This window comes from Notechis scutatus, chromosome 8 (assembly GCF_049901735.1).
Source record: "Notechis scutatus isolate UNSWTSFEM ecotype Mainland chromosome 8, rNotScu1.2, whole genome shotgun sequence".
NCBI classification, from domain to species: domain Eukaryota; kingdom Metazoa; phylum Chordata; class Lepidosauria; order Squamata; family Elapidae; genus Notechis; species Notechis scutatus.
The window spans coordinates 8,028,784-8,042,057 of NC_142016.1; the positions used below are offsets into that span (position 1 = coordinate 8,028,784).

General features: G+C 41.3%; 1 protein-coding gene across 1 annotated transcript; it reads left to right on the forward strand.

The window, feature by feature from the left end:
• Nucleotides 1–347: 347 nt before the first annotated feature.
• On the forward strand, nucleotides 348–12,479 carry ADPRS (ADP-ribosylserine hydrolase). The gene is made up of 6 exons (XM_026680633.2): nucleotides 348–608; nucleotides 4,058–4,154; nucleotides 5,091–5,298; nucleotides 8,783–8,967; nucleotides 9,046–9,146; nucleotides 11,665–12,479. The coding sequence occupies exons 1-6, from the start codon at nucleotides 392–394 to the stop codon at nucleotides 11,955–11,957; spliced, it is 1,101 nt and encodes a 366-aa protein (XP_026536418.1). The 5' UTR covers nucleotides 348–391; the 3' UTR covers nucleotides 11,958–12,479.
• Nucleotides 12,480–13,274: the final 795 nt, after the last annotated feature.

The following is a 13,274-nucleotide window of genomic DNA, read 5'->3' on the forward strand; positions in this document are numbered from 1 at the left end:
AGCCACAGTTGTTAAGTGAATCATTGCAGTTATTAATAACCAGGTTGTTTAAGTCAATCTGGCTCCCCCATTGACTTGGATTAACCGACGGTTGCAAAAGGCGTTCACACGTGACCTGGGGACACTGCAACCCTCACCAATATGGACTACATGACCTACAAGGTCCCTTCCAACTCTGATTATCTGGTATCTGTTATCTGACTCCCGCTTTCCCTTATTCCCATCTGGCAACTGGTACACCTGGAGGCTGGCCGGGCCGGGCAGGTAAATGAGGGTTCGGAGAAGGGGCGGGGCTTCGTGGGACCGCGCGGCTCACCTGGCGCCCTCGGGGGGCGGAAGAGGAGGAAGGAAGGAGGCGGGGTCGGGAAGAAGCCCCGCCCCCTTGCGCAAGATGGCGGCGAAGGTGGCTCCGCTGACGCGGAGCCGGTGCCGAGGATGCCTTCTCGGGGCTCTGCTGGGCGACTGCCTGGGCGGCGAGTTCGAGGCGCGGGAGTCGGTCAGCGCGCCCGAGTTGCTCCGCTTCGTACTTGCCCTGCGACCGCTGCCATCGCCGCCCCGGGAAGGCCCGGCTGCGGAGCCTGGCGAGGAGAGCGGCAGGCGTGTTTCGAGTGAGCAGAGCGGGACCGCCTGGGGGGATCCAGTGGGTCGCTGTCTCGGGATCTGGCTTGGATCCTTGAGGGGAGGATCCCCCCCTCCCAGTCAGGACGCTCGGCTTGGATTTCTCCCTGCCTCGCCCCCCCCCAACATTTTATTTTATTTGCTATGTCATTATTTTACATTTCCCTTGTGTTTTTCATTTTATTTCATTTCCTTCTTTTGTTTTTAATATTGTAATAAATAACTTCATTATAATACTTCATATAATACATACATATATGTATATGTATATGTATATGTAATGTATATGTATATGTATATGTATGTATATATATATATATATATATATATATATATATATATATATATATATATATATATATATATATATATATATATATATATATATATATTTGTTTTCTGAGGTTCTCGCGGGTATTTGTATGTGGATCTTTGGTTATTCGGGTTCTCTCCCGCGTAAGATTCAAAGTATCTAGGCAACGTTTCGGGCGAGGTCCCACTCGCCATCTTCAGGCTGGTGCTTTCGGCTTAGTGCCAGTGCAAGCAGTGTGTGACCGGAGCTGCCATCTCTCTCTATATACAAGTGGTGGGGATGGTGTGCTGGGCTGGTTGGCTGTGCTGCAGCCTCTTGATTGGTTGATGGAGTTGATGTTGGTATAATGGGCTGTGTAATGGCCTTTTGTTGTGGAGATATCCTGGATCTTGTGCTGTCATCTCCTGGGTCGTTAGCCTCTTGTGTTTTAACGGCTTGGGTAATGGGTTGTGACACCTCCCGCTTACCAGCCATTTGAAACCCGCCCTCATGAACAGACGAGTACCCAACATGATAAATGACACCAGACCCACACCATGAGGGCCACACAAGATGCCACCACCACACTTCCACGTAAAAATCAGACTCACACCCACACAGAAGATGAGACACGACCACAGACCAGAAGCCGCACTGCAGCTGCATCATCACTACCCACTTCAAACTCCTCTGAACCATACATGAGCGAACTGACCCCCACCATGAAGATGTGGCGACCACGAACTCGAAGCCAAACGAACACAGACCCAGACCCCAAACTCAAAGCCATATTAAAAACCCAAAATGCTACATCACAGCCACCTGCTCAGGACATCACATCAGAAAACTCAAGAAATTACACCTCAAGGACTCAAGAAGTCACAACACAGCAAATGACCCAGGATATCACAGCACAAGACCAAGGATACCACAACAATAAATCTCACAAGGTCATCACACAACCCATTACCCAAGCTGTTACTACACGGAGGCTAATGGAAAAGAGATCAAAAACAAAGCGACCCAGGAGATTACAAGCGCAAGACCCAGGATACCACAACAAAAGAACTCACAAGCCCATCACACAACCCATTACCCAAGCCGTTAAAACACAAAAGAGGCTAGCGACCCAGGAGATGACAGCACAAGATCCAGGATATCTCCACAACAAAAGGCCATTACACAGCCCATTATACCAACATCAACTCCATCAACAATCAAGAGGCTGCAGCACAGCCAACCAGCCCAGCACACCATCCCCCACCACTTGTATATAGAGAGATGGCAGCTCCGGTCACACACTGCTTGCACTGGCACTAAGCCGAAAAGCACCAGCCTGAAGATGGCGAGTGGGACCTCGCCAAAACGTTGCCTAGATACTTTGAATCTTACGCGGGAGAGAACCCGAACCAACAAAAGATCCATATATATATATATGTATATATATGTATGTATGTATGTGTGTGTGTGTGTGTGTACACACACACACACACATGTATTATATAAAATATCACATAATTGCTGGCTGCCATCAGTTTGGCAGTTCGATCCTGAGAGGGCTCTAAAGCACTGTGAAGCCGTGGATAAGACTTAAGTGCTATTGCTGTTTAATTTTTTTATTGTTGTGGTTAGGCCTAAAAGTCTGATTGCTGCTTTAATTCTGCTTTAATTCTTGTTCCCTTCACAGGGTGGGAAAGGCAAGGTGGGATGGGGGATGGGACCCTTCCAGATAAAAGGTTCAGGCTGCTTTTGCTGGCTTCTCCGTTTTTCTTGTAATTACAGCTAACTAAGAAGGGTAAAAGTGGTGTGGTTAAATGTATGGCAACATTGCATCACCAATAGGGCAGGAATCACTGCCTAGATTTGCAAAGAGGAACAATTATTTGCTGTGGTTTCGAGCCTGCCACTTAAATATTTCATGGAAGCTTGCTTAAATTAGTAATGCAGTACTGCATATTAAGTTATTGTGATTATTCATGTCAGTTTGACAAATTTATATTCATTAGACAACTACCCTTATAACAAGGAGAAATACCACTATTATTAGTGACATTATCATTACATTATTTACCATAATAGTCACATCTTGTTTGAAAATTAGGTTGCAGTTAATATTAATGCAGTATTGCCAGATTGCATTTAATTAAAAATGATTCTTAAACATCAGCCAAATTTCTGAAAGCATTATTGGATTTTATTTATATTGAATTTTCAAAGATCATAATTAAAACAATTTTATATTATGATAATTCAAATATTAAAATTCTGTACTTTTAAAATACAATTAAAACAGCATAATTAGGGGTTTGGTGGCACAGTGGTTAAAATGCAGTACTGCAGGCTACTTCTACTGACTGCCAGCAGTTTGACAGTTTGATTCACACGGGCTCAAGGTTGACTCTGCTTTCCATCCTTCCAAGATCAGTAAAATGAGAACGGAGATGGTTGGGGGCAATATGCTGACTCTGTAAACCTCTTAGAAGCGGTGTATAAGTCTGAGTGCTCTTGCTCTTACTATAATTAAAATTGATTATATTTTATTAAACTTCCAGTGTTTAACGTGACAAAATTGTAGCCTAAGAAGAGATGGACGAGTCACTTTGTGATCACAGTGCTAGAAATAATTTGCCCTTTCACTTTGTTCAGCTTTCTGTGATTCACTTTTAGCAGTTGAGCTAAAAAGAAAAAATACGGCAGCATTCTGTTTACTTTTAAGGTGTGGTAAAAAGTAAACACCGAGTTTATGGACTCCAGACTGTTTTTCAAGAGTCTCCATTTTGGATAAACGTATGTTTGATCCAAACTCTGTAAGGTTCCCTTTGAATCTTCATATTAAATTCAGGAAGATGTTTTTTTAATGTCCAAACGTACGAGGCATAGCAGTGGAGTTTCATATTTACTCATGCCTCTGTATAAGTAGTCCTTATCCCCAATTGCTTTGCAACCATTCAAATTTATGGCAGGCCTTCCTGGGGTTAGAAGTTCCAATGACATCGCCGGCTTACACAGTCATGTGACTGCATTTCAAGCACTAGGCAACTGGGTTGCATTTGCAGCAATCTTTGAAAAAAGAAACAAAATATGTGAGTTTCCATATATATATACTCTCTATGTATAATATATATTGCTTTATTGTTTGTGTCCTAGAAATCCTCTATTACAGCGATGACACAGCCATGGCCCACTCAATAGTTAGGTCATTGTTGGCCAAGCAAGATTTTGATGAAGTGGATATGGCAAAGAGGTAAGGCACGTGGCTGTTTTCAGGTAGAGGAAATACTATTGGATTAGGTAGAAGTATGAATTTGATGGCATGAAAACTTAAGTTTGTACAATCCGGCATTATTCAATTTTGAATATAAATGAGATTTGCCTTAGAGAGTTTTGTTGGTATGGTGGAGAAAATGACACAGGCCCAAACCTCCTTTGTATTGGCAGAAAGCACAGGAATATCCCAGATACTCTTTGATATCTTGAATTCTCTTCAGTTCAAGTCCCATCTATTGCTGTGCCTGTATTTTATGAATCCACGTGGAAAGTAATGTTGGAAAAGCTGTAAAATACTCACCAGGAGTAGTGTATTTTACTCTAAATCCAATACTGTATTAGTATTTTACTAATGAGTATTGGATTTATCCTTGCAAAAGATGAACTGCCAAGTGCCAGGGAAATCAGAAGATCTAGGCAGTTTAAATAAATAAAGATTTATTTCAAGCTTGTGCTCCACAAGAATCTGAGCTGCTAACGGTCAAAGCAAATTGGCGGGAGATAAGAGTCAAAGGAATTCAAGGTGGGCTGGATTTAGATCTCTTGGCGCAAAGAGACTGATGACACATTTGACCCTTCTCTCAGGCTTAGCCTGTTCATCTACATGAACAACTGCTTTTTAACCTTATTTATTATTTTTTTTATGTCACCCAGTCTTGTGCATTATGCAAATCCAGGCGATTGGGCTAAACCATTGAAATCCTAGAATTAATTACAGAGCTCTGGATGTTATCTTGATGAGTTAGTATGATCAGTTAATATCCCCCTACGTGGATTAAACAAATCCTCCAAATAACATCCTTAGGGCTTGATCTGTGCCCTTGAATAAAGCCGTCTTCTCCTGTTGTTAGCGTCTTTCCAAGCAGACGGAATGCAAATAGCCTATTTTGTAATCAAAGTCTTCTTCTGGCAGGTTTGCTGAAGAATATGACAAGGATCCTGACCGATCCTATGGAGGCGGTGTGGTGACTGTATTCAAGAAACTGCTTAGTCCTAAATGCAGAGACGTGTTTGAGCCAGCAAGACAGCAGTTTAACGGGAAAGGTTCCTATGGGAATGGTGGTGCCATGAGAGTAGCAGGCATTTCATTAGCTTACTCTGATGTTCAAGACGTAAAGAAGGTGAGTTAATTGTTTTAGATGCCACGCCAACTATTTACATAGCATTCGAAAGCATTTACATACAGCAATCCTGTTTGATGCAACAAGCTAAGATAGGCCTTGATGGAGTTTCTTTCGATTTGGAGTTGTCTCTCGGTTTATATCCCCAAATTAGCTACAAGTAGTCCTTGACTTACAACCTCAATTGAGCCCAACATTTCTGTTGCTAAATGAGACATTTGTTAAATGAGTTTTGCCCCATTTTACAACTTTTCTTGCTGCTAAATGAATCACCACAGTTGTTAAATTAGTTGCACGGCTGTTAAGTGACTGTGCCTTCTCCATTGACTTTGCTTGTCAGAAGTCTCAAAAGGTGATCACATGACTCCAGGACACTGCGGCCGCTATAAATATGAGCTTGTTGCCAAGCATCTGAACTTTGATCATGTGACTGTGGGGATGCTGCAACAGTCATAAGTCTTAAGTCACTTTTTTCAGTGCTGTTCTAAATGAATGGTCACTAAATGAATGTTGTAAGTTGAGGACTAACTAGTTTAGAACCACCAAGGACTCCTCATTTAACCTGGAGCTACAAATATTCTTTTTTCTTGGTTGTCTTCTACCATCATGGATGGTCTGCCAATATTTCTGGGAAACTGAATGCCTTTGTAGCTACTATAGGCTTCCTTGAGGTGGAAATTCTCAAGGAATGCAGTCTTGTGAAGGGTATGTCAACGATCCTTTTCCTAGCAAATACTCTTAGAGAAGGAAAAACATTGAAACAGTTGATTTCTAATGCCAAGAACTCTAGCAATGGCATCAGATGTAAACATTAGGGAGCAGTATTAGAACAGAATACAGATTTTCTTTTTCAGAAGAGCCATAAAATTAGCCGTTAAGGAATGCTGTGAAAATAAACAGTGTGTTAAGTTATGAAGGAGATTTAGATATGTTTATGGAAAAGGTGTTCATCCAAGACGTTCAACAAATTAAGTCATATTTTGGACATTTCTAGATTAAATGCGCAGTACCCTTTTCCTTAAATACACATTTGGCATATCTGGCCTTGTTTTTTAGGTGTCCACCTGAGAACTAGCAAGTTAAACATGTAACAGATGTACACGCGCAATCATGTAGGAACTCTTCAGATCAGCTCCTTACGTACTTGTAGTCTGTTCAGAGCTCTTTTGTTCAGATAAGAAAACAGGGCTATTTTTATCAATTCCTGTCTGTATGCCTTCCATGAATGAGGATGGAGCCCATTCACACTAGGATGACCAACACAGAAGTTCTGGAATGAAAATCTGTTTGTTTATTGATTTATAATTCATTTTCCCTGCAAGGTCAGGCAAATAAGTATAAGATATGTCTCCTTAATGAGGCCTGTCTACTAAGCTTCGATCAAGACTTTATCGCCTTGAGAAGTTAGCTTAGATTTGATATATGTAGAAAAATCATAGAAATTATGTTAGAACCAGTGAAGCTGAAAAAGAGAAATTTAGAAAGCAATTGCCACGAGCGTTGTGTTTGCACAACAATGGAAAAAGGAAGAGATCCTTACAGATGAAAATGTAATAAAAATATTAGAATGTGCAGAAATGGATAGACTAACACTCAAAATTAAGGGGAAGGAAGAAACTCAGTACTTTTTAACATGGGATTTGTTTTATCAACATCTAACTAGCAGAAACAGAAATTAGAAACTTAAAAGCATAAGAAAATGATTTACATTGAAGATTTACTAAAATAGATAAGTATTTATTATTACTATGTGATTACTATTGATGTTATGAATATTATTATTACTATTTCTTAAAATCAACTGTACTCAGACAACACACAGTTTATATAGATATTGAATTTTTATGTTTAACATTATTTAAAATTTATATATATATATTTAAAATTTATATATATAAAAAAGAAACCAGTTGCCACAAGATATGATAGCAACCATGTCAAGGAGATTAGACATACTCATAAAGGATGCATCTCCACTTAGTTATTAGTCTCTTCAGGGGAATGGTATCAAGAGAAGGACCTTTTGCGTGCTGCCAGTAGGTTTTCCTTGTTCATTGGGTGAGCTGACATTAAATACAGCATGTCCCATTTATTCAGAGAGAGGCACAAAATCTTTGGATAGGTATATGTTTACCTAATAGCTCTGTTACTGCTTTCTTAAACACTGTAAAGATTCTGTTTATAAATTTATTTAAAACATTTAAAGAATCAAATAAATTGCTATACAAAAATAAAAAAAATGATAAAAGAGGATAATGGATGGAAAATAAAATATCAGTAAATAAATAGTACAATGATAAAACTAAAACTCTTTACATTGATTAAAGTATTACTTGAATATATAAAACAATATTATACCATCTTGAGTGAAAATTGTAAATCACTCTGAAAATCTAAATTTAATATAGGCAGTCCTCGACTTACGACCACAGTTGAGCCCAAAATTTCAGTTGCTAAGAGACAGATGATGTTTTACCACCTTTCCTGCCACAGTTGTTAAGTTAATCAGTGCAGTTGTTAAGTTAGTAAAATGGCTGTTAAGTGAATCTGGCTTACCTATTAACTTTGCTGTCAGAAGGTCGCAAAAGGGGATCACATGACCTCAGGACAGAGGTCATGAGTCCGTTGCCAATAATCAGAATTTTGATCACATGATCATGGGGATGCTACAAAATAGTTACTAAGTGTAAAATATGGTCATAAGTCACTGTTTTCAGTGCCATTGTAATTTCAGTCAATAAACGAACTGTTGTAAGACAAGGACTACCTGTAGTTGCATGGATATCAGCCTTGTTTGTTAGGATCTAAAAGAAATGCACATGACCTCATGAAAAACAGAGAACAATTTAAAAAGACTAAAAAAAAACCCCAGCCAAAAAATAGTAAATTGTAGACTCCCTCCCATTGTTCCTGACTGATGATTACATTAAATTATGTATAAAATTTAAAATTGCTTCTAATGATTATATGAAATAATTCACCCTTAAAAACCACACTTGGCGTATCTGAGTTTTGTGTGATTGTCACTGCTTCCTAGGTGCTGCCAGCAGTAGCCAAAACAAGTACAGGCCGTCCTCAGCTTACGTCTACAATGGGGAACACAGCTTCTGTTGCTAAACAAAGCAGTTGCAGCTGCACCTGATTTTATGATCTTTTTTTGTCTCGGTTGTTAAGTGAATCACCACAGTTTTTAAGTGAACCACACGGTTGTTAAACAAATCTGATTTCCCCTATCGACTTTGCTTGTTGGAAGGCCACAAATGGTGATTGTGTGACCCTCTGGGATGCTGTGAAGGTCATAAGTACAAGGTCTGGTCGTAAATCACTTTTTTCAGCGCTGTTGAAATTTCACATAGCCACTAAATGATTGGTCGTAAGTTGAGGATTGCCTGTATTAAGGTAACAAAGGAAACCACCTCTCCCGAAATTATTTTTAAGTTTTTCTAGTTTTTTTCTAAAACAGTTGTTTTCTCTCTCTCTCCAGTATGCTAAACTGAGTGCTGAGCTGACCCATGCAAACTCCTTGGGTTACAACGGAGCCATCTTGCAAGCCTTGGCAGTCCATTATGCTCTCCGTGGGGAGTCAGAACGGGACAAGTTTTTGGATCACCTGATAGGCCAAATGGAAGACGTGGAGGCCGATGACAAGTCTGTGGCGGATGCACAAATGTAAGAACAGTAGTATCAACCTTATAGCACAAGGGGGCAGCACCCAAAAAATATTTCTCCTCTGTGTCTTCTCTTCAGGCTGGGCTACGAGGACCGTCCCTTTTCAAAGCGTTTAAAGAAGATCAGAGAGTTTTTGGAACAGGGTAGTGTGTCCAGGTCGGATGTGTTACTAGAATTAGGTAAGTACATTCCTAAATAGGAGGGAACCATGAAATTATTACAAGAAATAACTTTTGCAAGAAGAAAGGCGGTAGCATCTTTCATAGAAAGTAACTTAGATGTGACACCTTCAGTCAGCAGCAGGGTGGATTAATGAACAAAACCTTAATTCCTGCTCATTATACAATGATTGCTGCAACATTTACCGTATTTTTTGGACCAAAAGACACTCCGAAGTATAAGATGCACCTAGCTTTTGGGGAGGGAGGGGAGGGAAATCTGCCTCTGCCTTCCATCAGTTTGCCTCCTTGCAGCAAACAGCAAACAGCCCGGTCAGTTTCGGCACAGCCTGATTAGCACAAGCAGCTGATTGTCGGTTGGATCGGCCTCCCGATGATCAGCTGTTTCAGGCTACAGGGATCGCCATCGCCTATTGTCGCCTCCACGCGTCCCATTTTCGGCCTCCGTGTATCCCATTTTGGGCCTGTTCCAGCTGGCAGGAATTGGAATGGGCCAAAAATGGGGCGCGCAGAGGCTGAAAATGGGGTGTATGCAGGCGGCAATAGGTGACGGGCGATCCCTGCAACCTGAAACAGCTGGTCGTTGGGAGGCCGATCCAACCGGCAATTAGCTGCTTGTGCTCATCAGGCTGTGCTGAAGCTGACCAGGCTGCAAAGAGGCAAAGAGGCAGGCAGGTGGGGGCCGGCGGGTAGGTGGGCCTTTGGCAACATTCACTGTATAAGACGCTCAAGACATTTCCACCCACTTTTTTGAGGGGGGGGGAGTCTTATACACTGAAAAATACTGTATGTACCTTGAGAAAGAGGAAACAGAATGAAATTAACAGGCCTGAGGTTTGAGATACTTAAGCTGTGTAAGTATAATACTTATACTGTGCTTGTTTGGCCCATCGAACATCACTGTAACAGGGTGTTGCAATAGATGTAGGGGGAAAAGGTGTTAAGATTCAATTTAGTTTCTCATTTATTTATTAAATTTATATGTCAGCCGTCTCCCCAGTAAGGTAGCTCCTTGTGATTATGAATGTAAGTTCTGCATTTAGAGGAGGTTTATCTCCAGTTGTTAGATGTTCAGAATCAGTAATAATATCTGTGTAACGTTGGCATAGACAGCCAGCTTGGTCTAGTGCAGGGGTGTCCAACCTTGGCAACTTTAAGACTTGTGGACTTGGACTCCCAGAGTTCCTCAGCCAGCTTTGCTGGCTGAGGAACTCTGGGAGTTGAAGTCCACAAGTCTTAAAGTTGCCAAGGTTGGACACCCCTGGTCTAGTGGTTTAAGGAATCAGGCTAGAAACCGGGAATGTGTGAGTTCCAGTTCCATTTTGGGCCAGCTGGGTGACTTTGGGCCAATCCCCCTCTTTCAGCCCCAGGAACGAGGCAGTGACCAACCACTTATGCCAAATCTTGTTGAGAAAAAAACTGCAGGGATTTGTCCAGGCAGTCTCTTGAGAGTTGGACACAATTGAACGGAAGAAACATAACGGCATAAAAGTACTTTTGGACTCCTCCAAAGCTTTGGTTATGTTGATTTGACTTGGTTGAAGATATTTTTAATGGTCTCCATTCCTACATTTGGCTTTTTCTTTATGATTCCTGTGAAGGTGGAGACTGGGACTTCTTACCCCAGTACAAAGAGTTGTGGAGCTCTTGCCTGGCATTAAAATTGCTGTTGCTGAGGGAAGAGCATAGAGGGCCAAGTCTAGAAATTGTTTCTGTTGTACTGAACAGAAACAACTTACAACAGTTTGTTCAATGACAGCTGGAAATTACAGTGGCATTGAAGCAAAGGACATGACTGCTTTTCACACTTACAACCATTGCGGCATCCCCATAATCACATGATCAAAATTCAGATGCTTGGCAACAGACCCTTATTTATGACGGTTGCAGCGTCCCTGGGTCATGCGATCCCTTTTTGCAAACCTGACAAGCAAAGTCAATGGGGAAGCCAGATTCACTTAACAACCGTGTTACTTAACAACTGCAGTGATTCACTTAACAACTCTGGCAAGAAGGTTCATAAAATGGGGCAAAACTCACTTAACAAATGTCTCCTTTAGCGACAGAAATTTTGGGCTTAGTTGTGCTCGTAAGTCAAGGACTACCTGTACTTCCATTCTTTCAGTATTCTTGGAGGACATATTTGCAGGTCATTCCTTGGAAGGTAAAGAAGACTCAGTGGGCATTGGTGCATACACCATATTTGCTTTTATATGTCTTCTGGTTCACTTTGCATTCACTGGTGGCAGAAAACTAGAGAGCAATAGACTTATATACTGCTTCACAGTGCTTTGCAGCCCTCTCTAAGCAGTTTATAGAGTCAGCCTATTGCCCCTAACAACCTAGGTCCTCATTTTACCCACCTCGGAAGGATGGAAGGTTGAGTCAACTGGTGAGAGTCGAACTGCCAAGTTGCAGTCATCTGGCAGTCAAAAGTAGCCTGCAGTATTGCGTTCTAACCCCTGTGCCGCCCTGGCTCTGTTCTGTAAAAGTAACGGAACCCTTTGATTCAATGCAGGCAATGGCATCGCAGCCCTGCATTCTGTCCCCACCGCAATCTACTCGTTCCTGCGTTGCATGGAATCTCACCCAGATGTCCCTGATAGCTACAACTGTCTGCAACGGACCATTATGTACTGCATCTTACTGGGCGGGGACACGGATACGATTGCAACCATGGCAGGAGCCATTGCAGGGGCATTTTATGGGGAGGAGCAGGTGCCCCAAATTTGGAAAGAGAGCTGTGAAGCCTATGAGGAGACAGAGAAGCTGGCCGATGGCTTGTACGAACTCTACCACCAGCCAGCTTGAGCCACGAATGAGGATTTGACACCCGGTAATCTGGTCTATAGTTTTGCATCATGTACCAAAGGAAGCGAACCATGCCCAGGACATAGTGAATGGCTCCCTGCCAAAGGTTTCTGCTGTGGCTGCATGTTCAGAAGTGCCAATTCTTTTCAGCCGCATAGTCACTGTTCACCCATCCTTTTCTCCTTTTGCTGTTTTGTTTCCTAATTTTGAAATTTTTGTAATTAATCTTGGTCAGAATTCTCTTTAGTTCATTGTATCCAGTGTTCTCTCTGCAGCAGATGGCCTTCTGACAGTTTCCCAAGCAGATCCTCACCCCAGAAAACTTGAGACAGGACTAAGTTTGGACAAAGTCAAAGGACAAATATGTAACTTTGCAGTTCAATCAACTGTTAGATTGAGAGTCATCAGGCCGAGCTGCTTCTATGGGCAATTGGAACTTTAATACTAGAATACCAGAAATGTCTTTAAATGTATTAACTGTAATGCTGGCATTAATAAATTTTACCGCTTTTTAAAAACTAAGATGGATCGATGTGTCTCTGCTGGCTATGTCATGAGTAAAGTAAGCAACTCTAAGTTGAGCCAAGGTATTTTGTAACACTGCGTCTTGCTCAATCAGTCCACCTCTGAATACCAGGTTTTTGGGATGGTGTTAATAGAGGTATCAATCCCATTTCTGCAAACACCAATAGCCACCCAGAGTCACTTCAATAGTGAAATGGGTGGCAATATGTATTTAATAAACAAATAATTGGAGGTACTAAGGAACTTACTGCAGTTTACTTTAGAGCAAAGTGCATTGGATGGGCTGATAATGGAAGCCAGGAAAAGCACACTGGGTTGATCAGGTACACATCATTCACAACACAGGTGGATTTGGGACCTCCTAGAGTGCCAGTTTTGTTAGGACATAGCCGCTGTTAATCAAGCTTAAGCATTTTGGCAGCTGAAAAAAAGTCTAGTAATCAGTTCTACTTAAGGTTAATATCAGGCAGGGGAATCAAATTAATAAGCAGTTAACTATGGGGAGTTTAACAAAAGTAATTGAAGCTAATGGCACACAAGGCAATCAAATTAACAGTTAAGTCTATGGGGAGTTTGGTAGAGTTATTTCTATTAGGGAAAGGTGAAGGATTGAAGGGAAGGAGTCGAGAAGTGATTTATTTTACCCAGTCTTCAGTTATTGAAGAAGAAAGGATAAAAACACTAATTTGTCACAAAAGAAGCAAATGTACAGATAGACATTGCACAATTTGGCATTCATACATAGGTGCATGCTAAACTGGGCCATTAATATAGAAGCACTTTAAAAACAAA

Bases quoted from the DNA above. Each gene is read 5' to 3' on its own strand.
- ADPRS (XM_026680633.2), top strand. From the start codon at position 392: ATGGCGGCGAAGGTGGCTCCGCTGACGCGGAGCCGGTGCCGAGGATGC. The intron at 4,155-5,090 runs GTAAGGCACGTG...TTCTTCTGGCAG, and splicing joins GAAGTGGATATGGCAAAGAG to GTTTGCTGAAGAATATGACA. The intron at 5,299-8,782 runs GTGAGTTAATTG...CTCTCTCTCCAG, and splicing joins ATGTTCAAGACGTAAAGAAG to TATGCTAAACTGAGTGCTGA.